Below are 24,026 nucleotides of genomic sequence, written 5' to 3'. Positions count from 1 at the left end.
AGAAGATAAAGCTACTTCTCTTTTCTCCACAAAAGAAATATGTTTTAGGTCAGAGCAAGGAAGAAAGCAAGAAATATAAAAAGAATTAACTACTGTTATTATAATAAACTGGAAATTAGAAGAGGTGGTTCTCAGCTTGATTCAAACTAAGAAAACTCTCACTTTCAAAGTAGGTGGAAGAAATTCCATGCAAAGCTGTTCCTTTAGAAGTCTCCGCAAAGCTACATGCATTAAATGCTTACATATGCTATGTACAATTAAATGGAAATTTATAGGACATGTATAATTTTTGCCATATCTGCACTATATTTAATTGAAATACATCAGCTGCTCCAGTTACAATCATCAGAAAATATTCAGACTTCTCTGCTCTAAAAACACCCTTCCAATCTTCTTGTTTGGAATTCAGCAGGAATGGAAACTGGAAATAGGTTGAGGCTTTCTATGCTCCTGTGTCTGTGGCTGCACAGCTCAACAGCAGAACAGCCTCAGTCCTGAATGGATGGTGCAGCTATATTTCAAAATGCTCCTGCTCGAAGGAGGAAAAAGAAAAAAAACCATGCATCATGCTGCCTTTCACTCTGAGAAAGCAATGATTCACTGCATTGAAATGGAAACCGGTTTTACCCATGTTTCGAAGTACAAACCTGAGGTTTAAATCTGCTAAGCCCAAAAAATGGAGTTAAGTATTGGTTGAGCTTTTGAGTCTTCCAGATAGCAAGAATTAAGCTCCTTTTTACTCAAGAGATACTGTTCCTGTGGAAGTACCAGCATACTCCACTGGCAAAGTCTTGGAAGAAAGGTAAATAATTCAGTTATATTATTCTTATTGTGAAAACATCATATTTTTGTTATTTAAAAGGTCATTCACCGATTATCTACAAGTTTCTCACAGATCTGACAGCTTTTCCAAAAAGGAGATATTTGAGGCCCCAGCCTCACAGAGAAAGTTTTCCTCTGTTCAACGAGACTACTCAAATACGTAAAATTATAACCCGTCCTGCAAAGCATCTATACATCAGAGGTCAAAGGAACAGAAATTGATTTTATGGAGATATATCAGCACTATACTCACTATAGTGCAATAATTTTTTATGTTATCCTATCTCTTCCCCCATCAGCTCGAAGAGTTTGAAGATAATAGTATTAACTGATAAAGGATTTCTCACCTTAGCAACTGCGACATGAGGAATCCGCAGTTGGTCTCCTGTACTGGAGAAGATCAGAAACTCATGAGTTAAGATGTTTCTGCATTTCCAAAAAAGAAGGTAAATTGCAAGCTTCCTCCTTATGCTTCAATTTGTAAAAGCCTCAGGATCTATGGGATTCTCTGCAAAATTGCTCCATGTGATCCTTTGAGACCATGCCTCTGCCTGCAGGCTTCACAAAGGCTTTGGAGAAGGTGCTCCTCTCTCTTCTACCTTGGCCCTCATAAAGGTTTAGCGAAGATGTTACCACAGATTAGGAAGACTAGCAGCAGTACCCCACCCCTTCTATACGGAGATGTTCCAAGAAACTAGAGCTGGTTGATTCTGTTCTGTCATGCTTTAGGCATCCAAGTTATGCCCTGTGATGCTTTCAGACATCAACAGTTCACACAGAAGACTAGATTTACTTTTTACTGTTAAGTATTAATTTGTTCTTGCAATATGCAAAGAAGCAATTAAAAGAATACAATTACATGGTCACATATTGTAAGCTCTACAGTAGAAATACTGGCTCAGGGGATCCTTCTCATTCATCAGTTTAGTGATTTTCCAACAACTCAGGTCCCTCAGCTTTAGATTGCTGCCATCTCTCCACTCCTGTGCTTGCTGCTGCCAGAAGCATTTCTATTTTCAGTCAACATTCATGAACTTAGTTTCTTGTGTTACACCAAAGTTATCCTCTTCATTAAAAAAAGCTAGTAACACAGCTAAATACACATGTGCACTTGTGAGCAGCACACCACAGCAATGAGCTTTCACTCACCTGAACAGTCAAAGGCTGAGTGTTCAAATTAGCAAGGATCCACCTGTAATAGCTACAAAATGGAAAAACTGTTTCCAACTCTGGACAGTGATAAAGGAATCAGAAAAATCTTAGACAACGGACTTCAAAAACTTAGAAGTTTATATAAAAACATAACATTATGAATTTCAGTTATTCTTTTCTGGTAATTCACTACAATTTACCAGTAGCAGGAAGCCAGGACATAGTGATGGTGTTTACCTTAAAGTTAGTTGGGATTTTATTTCTGCTTCAAACACAATATTAGCAATACTGACATCTCTCTACTTGGAGTTCTGTATTTCTCAACAGCTGAAGTAAATTTTTTTAATAACACTCAAGTTTGCTGTCTAATCCATAGTTAAGGTATCTAAATAAGTGCTGGATTCTAAGACACACTGTGCACCCACACTCAAGTCAGACAGACATGGTAGGTTTATTTGCACTTCTAAAAGGATTTAGAAGTTGAATGTTAAGAGATGGTTTTGTTCTGTTTCTTTTGGTAGGTTCTTTTTGTTTGTTTATTGTTGTAGGTTGTTTTTTTTTTAAACCTTGGCCATACTCACCACAAATTAAAAAAAAACCTACCATTAAAATAAATCCCTTAATAATTACTGCTTTACAACAGACTGGTCCCTGTAGTTGAACTGTTACTTAATGTGCTTCAGCCAGCCTCTACTATAAAGGAATGGAGACACCCCAGGCAATATTCACACAACAAGTATTGGAACCAGCTGCTGCAGAGCCACCTTAGGAAAAAAAGGTTTCTCAATTTAATTGGAAAACAGGAGGAAGCATAAATTTTACTGCCATTAATAACTTCAAGCAATCCCAATATGACTTTACCTCACCCTGATGGCTGGACATGTGCTTTTTGTTAGGGTCTTTGCCACATCTGACCCCTATTGTTTGCTCACTTGATCAGGTAAGAAAATGTATGTTTCTTTATAGGATAAACGAGGCCTATTAAAGCCAGAAAAAAACACTGCAGTAGCCTATAAGAAGCTCCATTTTTCAACAGATGTGTGAAGCTCCATAATAAGTTCATTACAAAAAGGCCAAGTGAACTCATAAAGAGAGCACATCTACTTTAAGCCTTCTTAAAAGAAACTTTCATAAAAGGAATAGAACGTTAAAAACCCACAGTACTCCGTTAATTAGACAGCAAAGTACTTCTTGGGTTTTTAAACAGCAGTCAACATATAATCCATCTTGGCTGCATACCATATCAAGACTTGATTGTTAAGAAACCTAACATACAACTGTTTTGTAATTCTTTGACTGCTCATTAAACTTAACTTGTAAAGAATTGAAAAAATTACCAGAGCAATTTCAGCAGTTTCCAGAAAAGATTTTAGATAATAAAACTCCCAAAAATCCTATCAATGAACCTAGTGAAGACAGACTCTTCAGTGGGGACTAAATCAGACTGTCAAAGTTACCCTGTGCTCTGGCCATCTCGATCATAAATAAAGAAGTCCTAATAGAAAAGTCTGACCTGCTGTAAGTATTCAAACTATTGCACAGAGCTTAGACTTCTGTATAAGATCTGGTGGCTACTACTACTCTGTGTGCTGATACTAAGTCCTGAAACATCAATAAACTAAGAACATCAGGCCAGGATGCTCACGGGAATAAGGCATATAGTCTCAATGCATACTGTGATGGCAAAACTATACTGTTGCTACTTGGGACTGATCACACTGTATTTCAGAGTGTTGTACAGCAAACGCTTATCTGCTTGGCTGAACCTCCAAAGCCACTTTTCTTTCAGTCACTGTAACATGTACTGGAAAACACAACCCAAGATGTTCACCACCACTTAAAATCTCTGAGATTGAACACCTTGGCACTGTGTAACACTTTCAGAGCAATATGCACAACGCTGGCACTCCATGTCCCATTTAGGCCCAATTTGCAACTGGTACTGTTCTGCGACTCACTCATTTTTCAGCTCACCAATACCTGTGTTCAATCAGCTCTTGATTTTTAAAAGCATCTAGCAATTTCAAGCAACCAAGAAGAGATACTTTAATCTGACTTTCAAGCATAATGGGTTTTCACTCTTTAAGCATGGCTTTCACTGGGAAATGTCAAGAAAATGGCATTTCAAGACAATATGCGTTCAGTACACCTAAGAACTGTCCCGGGATGAATGCACACACCTTAGAAAAAAACGTTTCCTCCCCACATGCAGTCAGACCCACCCCTTTTACTCTTTGAGCAGCAACACAGTGCCCACTGTAACAGCTTTTGCACCATTCCCTATCATTTATATCCTTTTGAGAGAAATAATGGGTTAGTTAGAAGCCCCAGTACTGCCTGCCACACCTGTATACTGCCAGGAGCTCCTGAACAGTGGTCCACCAAGAAGAGTTTGCAGCCTGCCATAACACACACCAGCACTCAGCTGGTTCTACTGTACAAACTGCCTGCTGTTCTCAGAGAATGGAGAACTATTTGTCTCACTTCACAAAGGCTAAGAAACCACTCAGATGCAGCACAAAATAGCATCCTTATTAGAAGAATGTGAATCACAAGCTGTGCCTATATTTGAGAGCGCTGTATTAATGTTTTTGTATTTGGTTTGGTCAGTTAACTGAAAAATAAAGTGGATTTGGTCCAAACAAGAAGTGAGGCTTTTTTATTCTTCCTTGTAGACAATGTTTTCTTCTGTTTGCTGCCAAGGCATTTACTTTAGAAACCAATCACACATCCAGAGGAAGAATTATGAAAAAGGGTAGCACTTCCCTTCTGTCCAACAATGGAAGAGCATTCCCAGGGATAAAGGAAGGATGTGAATCTGTTTTCTTCAAGCTCAGCTCTACATTTCCCCCTTTAGGTGAGAATACTTGCCACAAGCAAATATACTAACCACCAAACTACTGTATTTGGAGCAAGTCACTCCTCCACTCCACTTGAATTACGCTGTTCAAAGCAAAATGGGAGCACTCAGAGTGAAGCAAACCTCTGCAGAATAGTCTATAGCATGCTGCTTTGGACTCTCCTTCTGAGGTGGTAACGAACACGTTTTCCACATTTCAGGCAAACATCTAGTTTAAACCATTTGGTGAATTCACATGATTTTTCACCTTAATCCACCGAAACCATAATTCACATACTGCACATAAAGCATACACACACAGAGAATATATAAAAAAGATTACTCTGTAAATATAATTTCTAAGTATTAAAGCAAAGTCACCAGTACAGAAAACGTTCTCTGCAAGGCCCTGGTGACTCCACAATTACAAGGTTTTCTTCAAGAACTGAAGTCATACAAATCAACAAAATCTCTTTTCATACATCTTCAATCAGCTTGTGTATGGAAAAACCTGAATACAGCAGGCTATATCTCCTAGGCCTCGACAATTCTGCCCCAGCTTCTGATCTCAAGTCTGAAGCCAAATTTCCCTCAACTGCACCCAGTTCTTTGAGATTCAGAGCATAACAAAGATCATCGGTAGTTGATTAACTTGGGTGCCTGGAGGAGTCTTGTCATATACAATACTTCAGACTTGTGAAAGGAAGCCACGAAAACTAGCAAGTGGTGTTAACTGGCAAAGTTACACAGGGAAGCAGGCACTAGCACTATTAAAAAGAAAAGGCTAATTAAAACAGAAACCAAGATTAAGCAGAATTTCTCATGTCCATACTTTCAACAGCAGCCTCAACACTCTGAAGTGAGAGGGAAAGAAAGAAGATGGTCCTTCTCCAATATATTCATGTCATACTTAGTCCATTCCTGATAGCTCAGCTGAAGGCAGTCTATCCCCTCCACTTCTAACCTCCACCTATGCTTAGAACATTCCTGCTCCCAAGCCACCAACTGTCCTTGGGAAAGCAACACGTTTTCCAGAACTGTGGGCTGCAGCCACCCCAGTGCTCTGTCCAAAACCACTGCTTGACAAATCCTGTCCTTTAATTCTTTGCAATCTCAATTCTCCCCTTAAATATCTACTACATTTAATTTATACTCATCTCAAACCCAGTACTAAAGACTCAAAGGCACAGCATGCACAAATGTTAAGTTTCAGTAGGCTGAGTCAACAAACTTGACCTCTTGGCATTAGGAGCTGCACGGTAACTTGTCAACAGCTGTTGAGGTGTGTTAGCACTTTAAGGTGACCTGCAAATGTAAGCTGAAGGGTACTGACTTGAATAATGTGTGTTTAATACCCAAGTAACTTGTATAAAAGGGGCATCTGGCACAGGACTATTTTATTATTAAGGTTGCAGGCTTCCCTGAGACAGGACACAAAGTGATGTATTTGAGAATTACCTGAATCACCGTATCAAGCAGAATCCCATGAATCAGGGCTGGCCTTACAAACAAGTAAGAGACAATATTTCTACCTACGTTTTCTAACCAGCACACTGCAAAATAAGTATCAATCAATTCTACAGGGAGAAGCTAGGGCAAACAGCATTTGCCTCTATGTTAAAAAAAAAATTAAGAAGTTGAACACTTCCAAGTAAAGAATCACCACAGACAGTGAAGCTTCTGAAAGTACTAGCAGAACTTGCTGCAGATTACCCTAACAGCCACTTCAGGAACCAACTGCAATTTTAGCAGCCAGTTCTTCCAAGCTAAACAGCCTTCTGCACAGGCCTGCTTACACATCCAAGAGAATGGCATTTGAAAAGAAATTTTCCTATTCACATTAAAATAGCTGCTTTCTAGTATTTGATTCTACTGAGTTTAGTCTGACTCTAATATTAAACAAGGAATATCTGGAAGCATGATTTGTCACTGCCACTGCTTGGGGTGACAAGCACCCAGAAGCCCTAACTTTAGGCCACAGCCCTAGCTGCTGTACAAACAGAAGAAAGAGACAAGTTCCTGCTCCAAAAAGCTTACAATCCAAGCTGAGCCAGACTACCTAGCCAGATCCTCTCTCAAAAGAGATAAAATATATTTCCTGATCAGCTTCCACTTATCAGTTTACTGACAAGTAACAGTCTTAAGGAAAAAAAGTATAAAGAAGAGGGATTCCAAATGCCACTTTTTTTCTTCCTTTTACTCAGCCCAGAGGAGGTTATCAAGTGCAAACACGGTTGTGGGGCAGAAAGCATAAGAAGATCTGAGGCATTTCAGGATATATCATGTAGCTGTTATATTAATCACTGACAGGGTTAAGGCTTCCAAAGCGGTGTACATTTTCATAGTATTAACTTGTATACTAAACCACAATAAGGCTACACTGAGGTTGCATGTAAAAAATTGAGAAGGCAAACAATCCTAAGAGACTATACAAAGCTAGGGGAGAAAGTTCATAGATTCACCATTGCATTCCACTTGTTCCAATCACATCTGGATACAGTAACTGCACTGGATTTTGTACATCCCAAACCCAACGTATCTCCCGACACAAACAGCTTTACTGTCCCTGCTGAAATGTCTATGTTAGAAAAAAGAAAACATACCTAGAAGTGCAGTGAGTTTGGGAAGCAAACCAACTTGTACCATTTTATTTCTCAGGCCTGTGTCAAAGGAGAGATTCAATAACAGTCGAAGAGTGATGTTCAGCAGGTCTTCATGTTCACAGGGTACCATTTTCACAAGTTTTTCAACAATATCCATTTCAACCTGTATATCAGTAAAGAAAAAAAATCCATAATCCATCCAAACTCTGCTTTGTCTCCAACGTAAAATCCCTCTCACTGTGTTATATATTCACATGCACACATATGCAAGTACATATCCAATTTGTACCCATAATAGCAACCATCAGTGGATTTTCATCTGAAGCAGCTTTGCTTATGTCTTTGTGGTTGAAGTCTTCTAGATTGGGTTACCGGGTAATGTTCATTAAAACAGTTTTTGAACCGAACAGTTCAGATGTTTTGGAAATATTCCTCACAGTTGGAATACTGCAAGAATGTGGTCAAGACATCACTTGCAAGACTAGATTGGGGGCAGGGCAGGGAGACTCTTTTAAACTTAAACACAAGCACCCCTGAAGCAACTGACATTAGAGATACCCAACCACGACAGACAAAAAAATTGGCATCCAAAAAGAATTTGAGACCTTTCATTATGAATTTCAAATGAACCCCTAGACAAAACTTTGCATGTGCTCTCTGAAGAGGCATGCCGTCCTGTACATTAATTTAATAAAAGCATGAAAGTAATCTTGAAACATGTATCACTTTCAAATTAAAAAGTGGAATCTAGGAACTAAGAAGTGGTATCAGTTCCTGAGATCATGTTCACTTCACCAGCCAGAAGAGACATCTGAGCATTGACTGGCAAGACTTCAGAAAGTTTTTATCAACTTTTAAACAACACTTCTCTGCTTTTATTTGACATAATCTTTTAAATGCATTCATTTCTCATTTCCCAGAACCTCCTTTGGCCAGAAGGACGCACATAAAATTACTCTGCATTCTTCAAACTTTAGCGTGTATGTAACTAACCTTCCAGTTATAAATACACACAGAATGAATACTAAGAAAAAAACCTACAGCTCTCCCCACATGGCATAGTGCAATAATCAAACAACTGACTGAATACCTCTGATCAAAAACAATCAGATAGCAAGAACTCCTACTTCACTGCTTTGAATTTAATACGGCACTTGAATACCAAAGGAAAGAATGTGCTATAAATATACATGGATTATTCAATTTTTCTTAGAATCAGGTGCTGCACAACTAATTTTGGTTCATTCTGCCTTTGACATTTTTGTGTTATTCCCTAATATTTATATTAGAACATCATCTCCTTCATTGGTAGCTTCCTTAATAGTACTGTGGAGGAAAAAAGTATCATCTTTATTATGAGTTAGAAATGCTCAGACAGCTGACCTGAAGTGCACAAACCTTTTCAAAGGTCTTTTCAATACTGTTAAAACACTGCAATAAAATAAATTCAACAGTTTTGTTTCACTTGTCTTTCCACTAAATCAAATGGAATGCAGAAAGTGTGCCAGCAAAAATCAGTGGGCTGAAGAGCTAATCCTTATTTTCCTAATAAAGTCCTTCAGGGCACTAAACAAGTATAAACTAAATCAATGACCAATCACCTGATAAACAGTCTACATTCCCCCCAGAACGCGTGCTTGGCGTCTGACTTTTGTTAAGAAATAGGACACTCATATATAAATAAGGGTGATACCTCATCTGCAGTGTTCAGTGCATGTGCACGTGAATGACGGATCCAGTAACAAAGATGCAATTAATTTTCTATTGCATTTACATGCATCTTTTCACCCCACAATCTAAGCATTGGATAAGGTGAATTTATCATTTTCATTTCACAAACTGGCATAAAGGCACAGCAGGGAAGGCATGTATCGACGTAAAGCCATTGAGAAATCAGTAAAGGAGATAGTCGGCTAGAACTCAAAGTCACAAAAGAAAATATACTACAATTTCAGGAGTTTTGAGACTTCACCTAAAAAAAAGCTTATGAAGAATAACAGTGCCTACAGTTCTTAGGAGCTACTGGCAACATGAAGGAACAGTTGTGAGGTAGCTTTGAAGACCAAGCTGACCTAGGAAATAACTAGTCTAGCAAACTGCAAAAGGATAACTACCTCTCCTACCAAGACAATATATGGTAAATACAATAACATGTTGCCAAAATAATCTAGGTTGGGGCAAGGGTCATAGGCACCTCCAGAAGCAGTAGTATGACAAGACTCTGTAGCGCTGACTTCAAGATCTGGAATTTCATGTATCATACTTTGAAGTAGCTTCACTGTTTGGGATGACAGTTCTTCAAAACTTTTGCAGCATGTTATGGCTGGGTGTTGTATTGCTTTTCTTTTACTCATTTTACTATTAACAACAAAAGAGGACAGTCAGTGCTACAGGTATTTTGGATGGGGACAGAGATGACTCCCTCTTCCCTCCAACCACCCAGTTTTCAGAGTCCATACCTTTCCAGTATTGCAGTAGAGTGTTATGAGCCTTACCATATCATTTTTGTTCTCCATAAAAATGCTGAGTTTCTTCAAGAAAGATACAACCAGGATAAGCAGCTCAAAATTATCACGGTCCAGTGCTTTCACTAACATATGGACAATGTTCTTGTTTCTCATCTTCAGCTCAGTGCGAGTATCCTCAGCAAGATTTAGGAGCAGGTAAAGTGCAACTAATAAAGTCCAATACAAACCATACCAACACATCAAAGACAACAGAACCAAACAAGTCTCTATATACACATATTAAGTGCTTAAGACAAAACATTCGGAAGCATTCTGCTCCCTTCCCAATGAATTTTGAAGGAAACTGACCATGAATGCTTTTTATTCCTGTTTAGAAAGCATTAAGAAAATTAATTCTAATAGTGGCTTTGAAAAAAAGTATTACGATCACTAGAAGCTTTTTACATTTTTTTTTTCCTTTCAGTTCTAGTGGGAACCATTAAAAGGCCCTTCCCAGGAAAGCTCTGCCACTCAGATCATTTCAATCTAACATTAAGTGTATTTTAGTACAAAAACTGAAAGCTATTCAACTTGAGTCTGATACAGGCTAAGTTAAAAAAACCCATATCAAACATACAAAACCAAAATACCCAACTCCCCCTCAAATCAAGATCATAAGCAAGGAAAAGTTAAATGGATTGCTTTTACTACTTTTCCTCTAAGACAGATCACTTCAAAAATTGTCAGCGTACTGTCAAACGATCTGATATTCATCTTCTCCCTGTTCTTTGGCAATGTTCTTCCATAATCATCCACACATTCGGTATGTTTAACACATCCTAGTTATAACAAGCATCCAGTAGAACTCTCTATCCACATTCACCAACAAAAAAATTATTTGCTATTTGGATTTGGTACCTCTGAGTAGCTGTTCCTGCTTGACAACCAGCCCTTGGTATTTCTTGTAAGTTTTCTCATAGTCCTTTTTCAGGGTTTGATTTTCAGGATCTTCATCAAGTAAATGGTAGAAGTCAAGGTGTTCAGATAAAAGTTATACAGCCTAGATGACTATTGTGCTCAAAGGTGTTACTCAGTCACCAGTACAAAGCAAGAGATCTGTGGAATGGCCAATGTAAAAACACCACCTCAGCCACAGCCTGCTACACCTATTTTTTTCCTCCTCCTAATCCTGGATGTATTACACCCTGATTGTTAGCAAAAATGTTCCTAAGACATACTGCTAAAAATAAAACATTTTTCTTCCTGTGTTGTTTTAGTAACTTCAGCTTAATCTCTTCATAAGCCCAAACTTCTTACTCTTGGTCTCTTTCATTATCTGCTATTATATTTTTGCACTGTCTAGTAAATTCTACTGCTTTCACAGAAGTTGCTGTATGGCCATCGCTTATAACTCAGCAACAGCTATCAAGTCAAGTCAGAAGCCATCAAGATGACCCAGCATATCAAAAGGATATCAGCTTTCTTCTTTTTAGCAAGTTCTTCCTGCCAAAGCTCATGTCTCTTCAGTTCATGGTCTATGATATTCATGCACAGAGCTCCAATTTTGTAGTGTGTGATTATTCCATGAAATTGAGAAAAACTGCATTGAAGAAAAAAATAAATGCAAACCACTCCAAATCTGCTGGGACATCTACAATAGCAATGTCCCAACACTGCACCACATGAACTATTTAAAAAAGGTATTTACTCTCTGCCCCATTCTAACACTTCTCTATTGGAAAATTATTTCAAAACAAAAACAGTTCCTGAAAACATTAATATTTTTTCCAGACTTGTAGAAGGAAAGTTTGTTGTTCCAGGTCAAATTAAAAATTTATTCCAATTTTCATGTGCAATGGAAACTGTTTTCCAATCAGCCCCACCTTTCATAAGTGCTTCAGAGGACTCTCTACTCACCAGAAATATAGTAGAGGTCAAAAATCAAGTTGCAATGCAAATTCCATTTGAATTATTTCTAGGCAGCATACGCTGAAACACTGGCATATCTAAATAAGACCAAGCACTTACTTCAGTTTTAAAGACCATTTCCTTCCTATAGGAATGCTGAGGTAAATAAAAGGTGGCAGCTCAGCCTAAGTTATGGGTCAGAATCCCTACTAGTTTCTTTCCAGGTCCACTGCACACTGTCTCACCGTGCAGGTTTTTCTTGTGCCTCAATTTTGTCATTTATAACAAGTGTGTTTCTGTCTTCTCAGCAATTTTTTTTCCTGTTTCACTGAGGTTTTTGTAGTGTAGAGAACAAATGAAAAGCCACTAAGCAGAGAAGTTCCTTATGTTCCTATACACAGGGACTCTGCACTCACCTTGAAAAGCAGAAGAAAATATAAATTATATTGGTAGCAAGTTCCACACTTTGTTTCCAGTCTTCCCTCAGCACTCTAGCCAATGCACCCAGGGCAGTTTCTGAAATGAAACAATGCTTAGATGATCCAGTCACAAATCCTAAGAAGGGGTAACATGCAAGGAAACTGCAACCAAACACTAAGGTCTTCTTAAAACTACCACTATGCTTAAGATCTTGTGGTCTCTGCCAGCTGTATGTTCTGTATTACACTGTAGCCTCTACATAGAACATCACCATGTTGACTTCCAAATTCCCTTTAAATTCTACCTTAACAAGTATAATTTTTCATCCTCTTCTTTCTATTTATTTTTCCCCCTGTATCAACTTTGAGTTATTTAATAATTTGGTTTATATTTCTTCTTGTCATACTTCAGCTTATTTCTCTCTGAATCACTTCTCTTTCCCTTTCACTTTTCCCTATCCAGACCCTCTTCACATACACCATGTTACATGATCAAAATGACAAAAGTAGCAACTGGTAGTTTCAAGCACTAGAATATTCTAAACAGCTCATGGGGACAAGCCATTATTTGATGGCTTACCATTCCCCTCCCATTCCAATTCTTGCTGACATTGCAAGATGGCTAGAGTACATACTGAAGCCACTCAAGGAATGTAGGGGTATAAGGGCTCAGTAAAAGAAACAAAGCAGGCAGGGTAAGAAAATTACTAAATTAACAAGACCTGAACCTACCATCACTTTGGAGGTCTGGTTTGGCTTGCCCTTATCTTTGTTTGTCTGACACCTTTACAGAGTATAGGGTCCCTTTTGCCCCCCCAGAAGAGAGATGGCAATGGGCAACAAGAATGTATACGCATGTACACACATATATTTACAAACACACTCTATTCCACACTGAAGTAGCTCTCAGAATGTGCATGGCACAGCACATATGTAAGCACACATAGAAGGACAGCAATATGAATGTCCTACCATGAATTCTGATAAGATTTTAAAATGGATCCATAAGCAAAAAGAGTATGGTATGCTAGTGAAATACTTGGGTAATGCATCCACATTCAATTTATTAATTCTCTTGGAAACTAGACACTTCTACTTATGTCAGCCTGCACATACCATTTTCAAAGCAAGTTTCCTGATCTTCAGGATACAGTTCTACATTCTCTTGTCTCCAGCAGCAATGGCAACTGAAGTTAACTTAGCATCAAAATAATTAGGATCAGAAAAAACAGTTGAAGCCTACTGAGGCCACGAAGATTTCTGTGTTAGGCCCACCTAAGAACAGTCTAAGAAGCATCCATTTGTAGAGAGATCCAACTGGGCTTTGACAGCCAGCTTATTATGTACTGAGAAACAAAGCCTAGAAAACTGGAAAAAATCCCAAATTAAACTACTTTTCCCTTGAGAAGAAAGCACCACAAATAAAGTGCACAACATTAAGAGAAGTTACCATTGGGTTTTAAAATTACCGTTGATAAGCAGTTCTTCCAAATTATCAGGATTCCTTGCAAGCTGCAGAATGAGGGCAGAGCCACGCACCTTGTCAGGAATGTCCTCATACAGTAACTCAATGTACTCATCCATGTCATTGATATTGGCAACTTCATCAATCTGAAAAGCAGTCATAAGCAAGGGTTTCATAGAAAGAGATGTCAATTCAACACAATCAATCACAATGTTACTCAATTGCAAGACAAAGGAGCACACAGCTTTGAGTTGAGATCTTAGGGAAAAAACAAAATACAAAGAAAAAAAAAATCAACACATCCAGAATCACTGCCAATGAACACCAGGAAATCTGAGAAAATTTAATTACAAAAAACAAAGGATGCTCAGACAAGACTCCCTGTGTCCTGTCCGATGTTCCAGACCTCACTTGCTGTCCTGCTGCGTGCTATAGTTGGAGGGGGTAGTATGCAAGTCAAATATTTTACCCTTTATGGAGATGATTTTTATTCCATTGTGCAATATTTCCAAACCAAATTCTTTGTTTAAAAAACAAGCAGCAAAAAAAGTTGAGAATTCAGCATTTCCTCACCCCTCTCCCTTACATAACTGCTTACTTAAGTAGTAAATGGGTTTTACATTTCTCTAACATCAATATTTACCTCCATTCCTTCAAATGGGGGTGGATCTTTTGGCTTACTGGATTTCTCTTTCTTTTCTACAAAGGAAAAGACACAGTTGCAGTGAAGTTATACATATTCACAGACAAAAAACATACCAAATATTCTCACAGTAAACACTATGGTTAAATCAAGGTCAAAGTCCTTTTATGTCCAGATGACCTGACAGACTAACGCAACTAAGGTATGTCACATTTCTAAAGCTGAACAGCCCAGGGAGCAAAATAAACGATCAGCTGCTTTTTGTCTTCTCAGTCTAAGTGATCAGTTACAGCCCAGTCAGCTGGGGACACAGAGGTTAATAAACCTTAGTGAAAGACAAGAGTGACAAAACTCACTTTCACAGTGACACCTTAGCAGGTTTGATTCCACTTGTTTGCTGCCCTGTGATACACCAAGACACATACAAACAGAATAAAAGGATAAACCACCCAAAGCAGTTACAGTCAAAGCATATAAATAACATTAATCTTTGTTTTAAACTCCTTCCATTAAGATTAGAATTCAGCTTGAGAACAAAGCTTACCATTTCATGATCACAAGAAACCTTGCTAACCACAAGGCAATGTGGGATCATACATTAAATATGAAACTGTCTCATGAGCTGGTACTTTAACATGAACTTAAGACATAAATAGCACCACCAGGATGCCAGGAACTTAAGACAAGACAATTACCCCAAGCTGTATGTTACACTGTACCAAAGCTTGTCAGACAAACTCCTCACTCGAGCTTTACAGAGAGCGCAAATTCAGCCTAGGAACACTATTAACCCTTGCAACAGGTGATGGCAGAGATCTTTCTAGGAAGGTTCTCAATACAGTCTTTTAATGTCACTGAAAGTGCAGATGCAATATGAAGAAGCTGCACCAAGTAGTGGGATCTGTACCTCTCAAGTCCTGCTAATGCCCAAGGCAGCCAAGGAGTATCAATACTAAGTTTAATTAACCAGAAAAATGAACTTTGATTGTTAAAAAGATAATTCCCTCCAATCTTACGCCAAAATTGTAATTTTTTCCAAGCATGACTTAACTATACATCTTCCCCACCCTATCTCTGAAGAACTCATACATACATCAAGCAAGTTAAGACCTCAGCTAGAAAAGCGTCACACAGCAGTTGTTCAATGCTGAAGCACCCCAGTCCCAAGCTACTTTGTTTATCTATTATTTACCTTTTCCTGCTGAGGCATCTCTGCGATTCTGTAGATAGTACAACAGCTGTTCTACTTCTGCAAGTTTGGAGGGGTGAATGAGCTTGCATTCTTCAACCACCTTTCGAGCCAGGGAAGCAACATCTGTATTTGCATTAAGACTCTTTAGCCGAATGCTGCAAACACAGGTAAGTCTCTTTAAATTTTCATATATTCGGTCCTTCGATTTATGTTTACACAGCCATGAATTTCTTGAAGCAGAAATGATCCCAATACCCCCAATGCCTGTGCCATGGCTTACAAAGGTAACGCCACAGCAGTGGCTCTTTACAACTACAAATGGCAAGTAACTGCCAAACAAATTTGACAGAGGGTAACTGTCCATCAGCTGACAAGCAGCAACACCTAAATGCAGCTGTATGAACAGATCCCTTATAACATCTTAGACACAGCAGCCAGTAATTTATTTGCAATACACCCCAAAAAAGTACACAGGACTGCAGAGTACCACATACACAAAAAATCCAAAATGAGAAGCAGCTATGGCTGTTGACTACACAGGAAGGTCCTTGTGCAGTGCCTGCAGGTAGCTCTGGCAGACCTACAGTCAGGTCCACAAGAAATGAGCAGTAAGAAATCTCTGTGGGAATTAACAATAGGATAGATCAAAAAGGAATTCCACCTCATTGCAGATGCAAGTTATGTTGATTTATCTATAAACTAATTAAGACTTCTGATATCTTCAAAAATTTGAGACAATTTAAATATTCTCTTTTTCTTCCTCATTATTCTTCTTGCATGCACTCACACAGTTAGACGCTTCAGCTCAAATTTTCAAAAAGACTTCAGCATAGAGATAAAATAAATGTAGGAAAGGTCTCATAGTTTGGAAACTATGACAGTTCTCTTGACTTTTCCAATGGGGAATATTCTAATGCTCTTAAAAGAAAAATACCAGGCGAAACTAAAATGTAGATACCATAGTGAAATCACTAGCAGGGGTGAAAGATCAAAACAACAGGAGAGCCAACAGCTAGACCATAAGGCTGTCAGAAGGCTCAATAGTATTACTTGCTCCAAAATTTACCATAATTTGATCAGGAACCAATCACTTCACTTTACCTCAAGTTTCCTTCACGTAAAATGGGAATAATCACTTTTCTTTACAAAACACCTTGTGATGAAAAGCAGTTTACAACATGTGTTTTAGATGTTAACTTTCTTAGGCACATGTTATTCCCTGGCTTCTAAACCCTCTGCTAATCTAGCACTAAGTTTTATAAAGATTAGAACACATTATTTCTTACAGGCTGTTGATGCTTTGAGTTACTGAATTTATGATTATGAGAAACAGAAAAAGCTTGCTATGACCTTACATTTTCTGACATTCCTTGCGCTCCCCCAGCATGGGATCTCCCATCTCTCCCAGAATTGTTGCTTCCACTTCATAGTGGACAATGAGGGCTTTCTCAGATGGATGCACATCTATGTTGCCTCCTTTTACCTTCCTGCCATGAAGAAAAAAAAACCCAACTGATTAAATGAAAAGCTCAGAACACACACCAGAACGTAGATCAGTAACGATGACCTGTCTCCTGTTCTAATCAGATCCTAAACCCAAGTACTGTCCTCCTTCCACACAGCTGTACCAAAGCTCAGTGCAAGTGGCATATTCTTGACTATTACCTCTAGTACATTCAGAAATACCCAAGCCATTGGTCAGGCCTTAGTCATATAAATTAAGTAAAGAATAAACAGGATAACTCTTTGATTTCGAAGTCTCCTAACTCTCTTAAGGAACTACAATTAGGAAGAAGATACATTTCACAAAAGGTGAATTTCCTAGTTTACTCCCTGCTAACATTGTCAGTATTGAGAAACTTTCTGCTAAAGGCATCGATCTAGTGCAGTCACTTACAAATGGAAATTTTTCTTCAAAGACCACCTTGGCTAAATATTAACAGTTTTAAATGTGCAAGAACTAATTACAAATAATTTAAATTTCAAATTAACCATTTGCTCCTCAAGCACAAAACTCTTTGCTACTGTTCTTCACCTCACTGTGTCTGTTGCCAGGCTCAGGAGATTACCAGATCAACAGCTATAAAATCAGGCATGTCTACCTGCTTTACTACAGCTACAGATATTTTGGACAAGCTTTCTGCAGGAAAGCACTCTGGGGGTACATCACTGCCAAAAAGGCATGTCCTGCTCTCTCCTCCTTTGTGCCAGCTATTCTGTGTCCATGAAGAGATGCAAGGGCCAGGAGGATAGGCCATGAATGAGAGGCCATGCAGATACACCTCATTTCTGTTTTCAAGTGATGGCAGAACCACATTCAGAGAATACAGTTACACATTTCTGTCCTTGGTGGTAAAGCTGACATTTATCCCTTTTCCCCTTGGTACTGCCAATAGAGGATGTACAGTTGTGCCATAAACCAGGCTGCTAAAATGCTGCAGATTAGAAACAACTCCCTAATGTGGGTTTGGTTTCTGGTGTGTGTGTGGGTTGGTTGTTTGTTGTGAGGTTGGGGATTTTTTCAGACAGATCATGTCAATAAACAGATTTATGGGTGGCTTCCCCAGTAGTTATATCAGCACAAACGAGCCAGCAGCTAGCTATGGTTGGGTCAATTAGATTAGGGAAAACTACTTCAGCCTCACAGTGCTGGAAACATTAACAAATCGGATGCAGCCTTTGGTGTAACCACTCGAGAAAATGTTTGAAATGTGTGCTCCCATCTATCCAGCTACTATGGTGGCTGCTTTCCCTTCAGCACTATACCTTTTTCTTGAGCTGCCCCAAAACCCCCACAAACCACAAAAAGGTCTGCTGTAGGAAATGAAGAGTCTAGTTCAACTACTAGCCCTGCCAGGACAAAGCTACAGGGCAAACAAATATAGCTCACTGCTACAGAGCAGTATCTTTGTTGATGAGATTGTAGCTGAACTCCATTATCACTTAAGATCTTCTGAAGCAACTTGTGGTTTTTTTCTTTAACAGTACTTTGAAGCAGAGGCTTCCTTACAGTCTATTCTCTGTTCTTACAAGCTCCAGCCTAGCAGGACAGAAAGCTTATGGCAAATCTATTTCAACAGAAACTGGCTCTCACTCCTCACCCTCAAATATTGTTCCCGTGGTACTTAGACCTACCAGGAGATCCCAACCACAAACGCTCTGCCTGACAGTCAAACCTCTGTACAGTGACAGCCTGCTAATGTTCAGAGATATAAAGAAAAAGATGGGAAGAGAACAAGTGGGCCTGAAAGAGTTTAGTATAGTTTTACAAGAACTAAGCTAAAGTAACACTGCATCATTGCCAAAAGGATTAGATCTTCCATTTTTTTCTGTTCCTGCAGTCACCTTGGTTCAGCATGAGGGCTTGTCAAACCCTTTCACAGCCACTTCCAGCTATGCAACAGAAAACTCTACATATTTTGGGCAGAGGGAGTTTTTCAACATGCTACCGAATTAAAGTGCACTACAGAAAGGGAGTAACACATCTATGAGCAGGGATAAAAAGGAAGGAGTGAGACCTCCTCCTTTTGGCAGGAATAAACCACTGATGAGCTTAGGGACCAGCAGAAATTCAACCTAAGACTGCTTAAATAGTTTTAGCATTTCCCATATTTAATTTTTTCCTTAAGAGGAACAGATGGGTAAGCTGAAGAACTTACAGTTGCAGAGATTTTCTGCTCTCTGACATTGATAACCACCCTCACACCATTTGAGCTATTTCCTAGCTAATAGTCACAAATAATTCACATTTAAGTTTCCTCTCTGAAAAAATCTTACCTTGTGAACTGCTCAAAGAGCTACACTAAAATGCACTACCCAGCCACTAAAGTTGTTTTCCATTTAGAAAACACCGCATTCGGACTGCCAGCATCACAAAAAGAAAACGTATTTGAGAAAAAATCCATGCTCCTCCCTCAAATCAACAGACATCGGGTGATTTTCTATCCATCTTGAATTTGTAAGTCACTTCATAAAACATTTAAAAAGACAGATATTCTTATAACTGGTAGAAACAGCAATGCACTGGGGACCTCTCGCACACATCAGCCCATCCTTTCACTTCACTGCCTGCTTTGTCAACAAGAATCCTGCTCTATGAAAGGTTTAAAAGAGGAAGGCCTTTCCTACAGACAAAAGCTGTGCTAGCTGAGCTCACATAACCAAAGCTAGTGTGTGAATACCCTTTATTAACTAATTTCTTCAGGGGAAAAAGCAAAACCAAACTATCCTAATTACAAATGGCACAAATTGTGCACGTGGATAAGGCTGAAAATCCAGTAACAAATACAAGCAAGTCAGACTTGGTGGGAGGGGGACCATTCATGCAGGATGACAAAGGGAAATAGGGATCGGAGTACCAGACCTGAGCATAAGCCTAGTCATGTTAAATAGCTCAGTGGATGGTTTTTGGTTTGTGCTCTCTAGAAAGGGAGAAAACCATGCTTGTTGTAGTGATGACTACAAAATAAGATTCCTCCAAAGTCACGGAAGATGGCACAAACACAACATGCAGGGCTAAAAATAAGCATTGCATTAAAGTTACAGTCATTTATTTAATTACATGTGGCCATTTGATTTTTACCCGTTATCACATTTATATGACAGAGCTAATGTTCAAAGATTATCACAAGGTTGTTTCCCCCCCATTGTTTCTACTTCTGGATCTTTAATATGTGGCATACAAGGAGGGAAAAAAAATAAGGCAAAACCCAGACAGCCCAAACAGCAAGTTCTGCAAATGCTAATAACTAGAAAAAAAACAAAACAAAACAAAACAAAAAAAAACAAAACAAACAAACAAGAAATCCACAGGATTCAAGATGTGATGGATAAAAACATCCACATAGTAGGAAAAAATTGACACTGTTCACACATCATATCTTAACAGAGGACTAGATGGCCTGACAACTTTTGGGATTGCTATCACTTTTGCTAGTGATTTGCTAGTGAAACAAATGATGGAGAACCTATAGTTGCCTACTCAAACCCCATTCTTTAGGCTGACGGATCTCACTGCCAAATATAGACAGATAAAGACACCATTCTTTCATCACATCTTTAACATCAAAGCCAGGTCACCCATTTTATTACACCATGGTTACCTCTCAAGTCCATCCCAACTCCCAAACCATTCCATTCATCCCACCTCATTACCTGTCCCCTCCCCCACAAACTGCCTCCAGATCAATTCATCTCTCCCAGCTGCACCCTGAACCTGCTCCTTGGTCCCCAGTCTACCTGGTCCCCAAAGGAACCACCTGCCCCATCTCAACTCCTAATACCCACACAACCCTCCCCACTCATCTACTAATAACATCTATTCTCCTCTCAACTTGCTGCTACCTCAGTACCTCATCCCAGACATACACCATAAAACGCCACCACAGTCATCCCCAAGTCAGTGCATCACCCAAACTACCACCTTGCCCCAATAAGTTACTACCAGCATGCCACTCATTCGATCGCTCAGCCTACACTAAACCCACTTTATAACCTTCACTCATTCCTAAACCAGCCTCCCAGTCCCCACCCAAGTCTCCTACACATCAGACTAGGCAGCCACCCCGCAGCCTGCCCCAAACAAATCTATCTCCCATTCCCAAACCACTCACCCCAAAGAGTCCCACCCATCTTCTCCCTCAAACCACAATCTCCAGCCTTTTCCAAACCAGCCAGCCCTCAATCCCAATCCCCCATCCACCTCATAATCTCTCATTGCAAAACACTCTCCATTCTCACCTTCCCACCCGTGATCGCACACCCATCCCCAAGCCAACCCCCACTACAACCTCAGCCCCACACCCCATCACCTCCCCACAACCTCTTCTTGCCCCCCTACCCCACAACATCCCACTCAGCCCCCACTGCAGGCTAAAACGCCTCAGCCCCACAGCCTCAGCTCCCTTATAGTCCCCCAACATATGACCTCCCTTTCCCCCGCCCCCCTCCCCACAGCCCCGTACACCCCACAGCGCCCCACCCCTCAGCACAACCTGCCGCGCCTCAGTCCCACGGCCCCCTTCCACTACCCTCCCCCATCACCACAACCTGCCGCGCCTCTGCCCCACAGCAGTCGTCTCCCACACCCTGGCCAGCCTTCCCGGTTACCTCTTGAGGTACCGGGCGTCCTCGCCCTGCATGGCGGCGGGGGGGAGGGGAGGCCCGGGCCGGGCGCGGCCCCGCAGCTGCTGTTACCAGGGGGAGCGACAGCCCCGCCCCGCGCACCCTGAGCGCGCACGCGCTGCCGCCACGGCCCGCGGCGGCGACCGCGCATGCGCACTTCGCCCCCCGGGCCACGGCCAGTCTGTACAGGGGGGCGGCCGCGCGCGGCGGGGCGGGGCCGGCGCAGCGCCCCCTGCAGGCGTGGGGGGGGGGCTCTGCCCTGCCGGGCGCGGCCCGAGGCGTGAGGCGGCCTCCCCGCCCCGTCCCCGCCGGACTCGGAGGCCGGGGCGCGAACCCTGCTGGCACTCATGGGGATGCCGTGCCGCGCCGTGCCCCCCTCTACCCTCTCTTGAGTGCAATGACCAGGCAAAGGCCTCTGTCCACCGCGCTCGGTAAGCTCCCTGGACCTAGGGCCCTTGCAGACCAGGGGGTGTAGTTAACCGCCCTGAGGGCCGGGGCTGCCCCCAAAGGCCTCGGCACCCCCGCAGGGCCGTTACCTGCTGCCTCAGGGGTTGCCCGCTCTTTCACGGGACAGCCAGTGGGACATGGCAGCCAGCAAAGTTAATGGTGCTGAGAAAAGCAGGGCGTGGCCAGAGGTCCTTGATCCCCGAGTGAGTCAAGAAACAGATCTGCCCTTCCAGAGACATCCATATGTTTCGCACTTAAGGAAGCTGCAAGTAGCAGGAATAAAGGGACTTGATGTTCCTGGTTGCAGTATTTAGGGGAGGATTGAAGAAGAGCTGTTGTCATGTCCTCCCCCATTATGCCCATCTGAGCTGTCAGTTTTCTTCAGCACCATGTCTGAGCTGAGTCCAGCCTTAATGCAGCCTTGGTCAGCAAGGTGTTTTGAAATACAATCTTCCTCTTGGGTCAGCAGCATTGTTCCTCACCTGCTGATGTGCAGGAGACATGTGGCTCCAGCCTCAGCCAGGTGACTGGAAATCCGAAGTGGTGATACTGGGAGATCTTGTCACCCTCTACAACTACCTGAAAAGAAGCTGCAGAGACCTGTGGATGAGTCTCTGACAAAGTAACAAGCGATAGGACAAGAGGTAATGGCCTCAAGTTGCGCCAGGGAAGGTTTAGACTAGATATTAGGAAGAATTTCTTTACAAAACGGGCTGTTAGGCGTTGGAATGGGCTGCCCAGGGAGGTGGTGGAGTCCCCATCCCTGGAGGTGTTTAAGAGTAGGGTCAACATAGCACTTAAAGGTATGGTGTAGTTGGGAACTGTCAAAGTAAGGTTAATGGTTGGACTAGATGATCTTGAAGGTCTTTCCAACCTAGATGATTCTGTGATACGTTCTTTTGTACAGCCAGCTTCTGAGTTCTCTGTCACTTTTCCTTGTTTCCCAACCACTCTACAACCGAATGACGTTATATCTGAGAGGTATCTGAAACCATCTTAATGGACTGTAGTTTAACTGAAGTTTGTATCAGAGCAGCATCCAGTCCCAAATGGAGATTCCTCTGAGCTATTAGTTCTAATACCTGTGATAGAAGTAAACCAGGCCCATCCCCAGCTGCCTATGGGTCCTGCTGTTCATCTGGTTAGAAGGTAAATGGCTAACACAGAACTGGAGGCAGCAGTGTCCTGTTGGCTTTTTGAACTCTCTCTGTACTTTCTCAAAACAGGATTTTCATTTCTGCTTGTTTTTGTAAAATTCAATAAAACTGTTGTGTGGAATTTGCAGAGATCCTTTATTTAGTTATTTGAGAAGCGTGGATTGTTGTTTGGATTTCAGAATAAAAGGACAATACCACTCTATAGCAACTAACAGCACTTGCATATAAAATGCAGGGCAGATCCATGCATGCATTGTTTTCTGGAGTATTCCGCTGGACTACAGCCCCATTACCTACAGCTGAAATGGGGTAATGCAGCAATAAATAATAGGTACCTAAGCTTCTGGTTTTATTGTGGCAAAATATTAAGAATAAATACTTAATGTCTATTGATCCTGTTGAATGCTAAAACTTGTATTTTCATGATCTGTAACAGAGCAGAAAAAAATATTTTGCAGTATCTATACTGTGTCCTGCCTTTCTTTTCACAGAAAATGGAAAAAGAAAGTAGCCTGTGAAATACAAAGTGCTACCTTAGAGAAATCAATTTACAAAACATTGCTAGAACATAACACTTTTGATACCATCCTTATTCTATTTTTATCACAGTAATATTTTCTACTAATGACTGTCATAAAGTAAAATGCATATATGACTACCTGAACAGAGCAACAGTTCTTCAGTGATTTCAGCAGCTCTTCAGATAAGCATGAGCCAAACATTAAACTCTGAAGTCTTAAAATAAATAATCTGATATTTCTTGAGTACTAAGTACCTGACAATCTCCATCTATTTCACTCAATTTCTTT

The 24,026-nt window shown here is 40.6% G+C and overlaps 1 protein-coding gene across 5 annotated transcripts in view; it reads right to left on the bottom strand.

The window, feature by feature from the left end:
- KIFAP3 (kinesin associated protein 3) overlaps positions 1-21,731 on the bottom strand; it is a 72,704-nt gene extending 50,973 nt beyond the window's left edge. For 3 of the 5 annotated variants that reach the window (XM_074906877.1, XM_074906879.1, XM_074906878.1), the window contains exons 1-10: positions 21,599-21,731; positions 16,846-16,977; positions 15,491-15,645; positions 14,299-14,354; positions 13,660-13,801; positions 12,188-12,287; positions 11,339-11,463; positions 10,782-10,880; positions 9,912-10,090; positions 7,417-7,579 (exon numbers count right to left, since the gene is read on the bottom strand). In XM_074906877.1, the coding sequence (XP_074762978.1) occupies positions 7,417-7,579; positions 9,912-10,090; positions 10,782-10,880; positions 11,339-11,463; positions 12,188-12,287; positions 13,660-13,801; positions 14,299-14,354; positions 15,491-15,645; positions 16,846-16,977; positions 21,599-21,630 (1,183 nt within the window). In that variant the 5' untranslated portion in view covers positions 21,631-21,731. Of the gene's footprint in view, positions 1-7,416; positions 7,580-9,911; positions 10,091-10,781; positions 10,881-11,338; positions 11,464-12,187; positions 12,288-13,659; positions 13,802-14,298; positions 14,355-14,546; positions 14,553-15,490; positions 15,646-16,845; positions 16,978-21,598 lie in introns of all 5 variants that reach the window. The other 2 variants (XM_074906880.1, XM_074906881.1) reach the window with 2 other exon arrangements.
- Positions 21,732-24,026: the final 2,295 nt, after the last annotated feature.

This window comes from Athene noctua, chromosome 5 (assembly GCF_965140245.1).
Source record: "Athene noctua chromosome 5, bAthNoc1.hap1.1, whole genome shotgun sequence".
Classification (NCBI taxonomy): domain Eukaryota; kingdom Metazoa; phylum Chordata; class Aves; order Strigiformes; family Strigidae; genus Athene; species Athene noctua.
The sequence above is the reverse complement of the archived record's forward strand: the minus strand, read 5'-3'. Positions and strand labels throughout refer to the sequence as shown.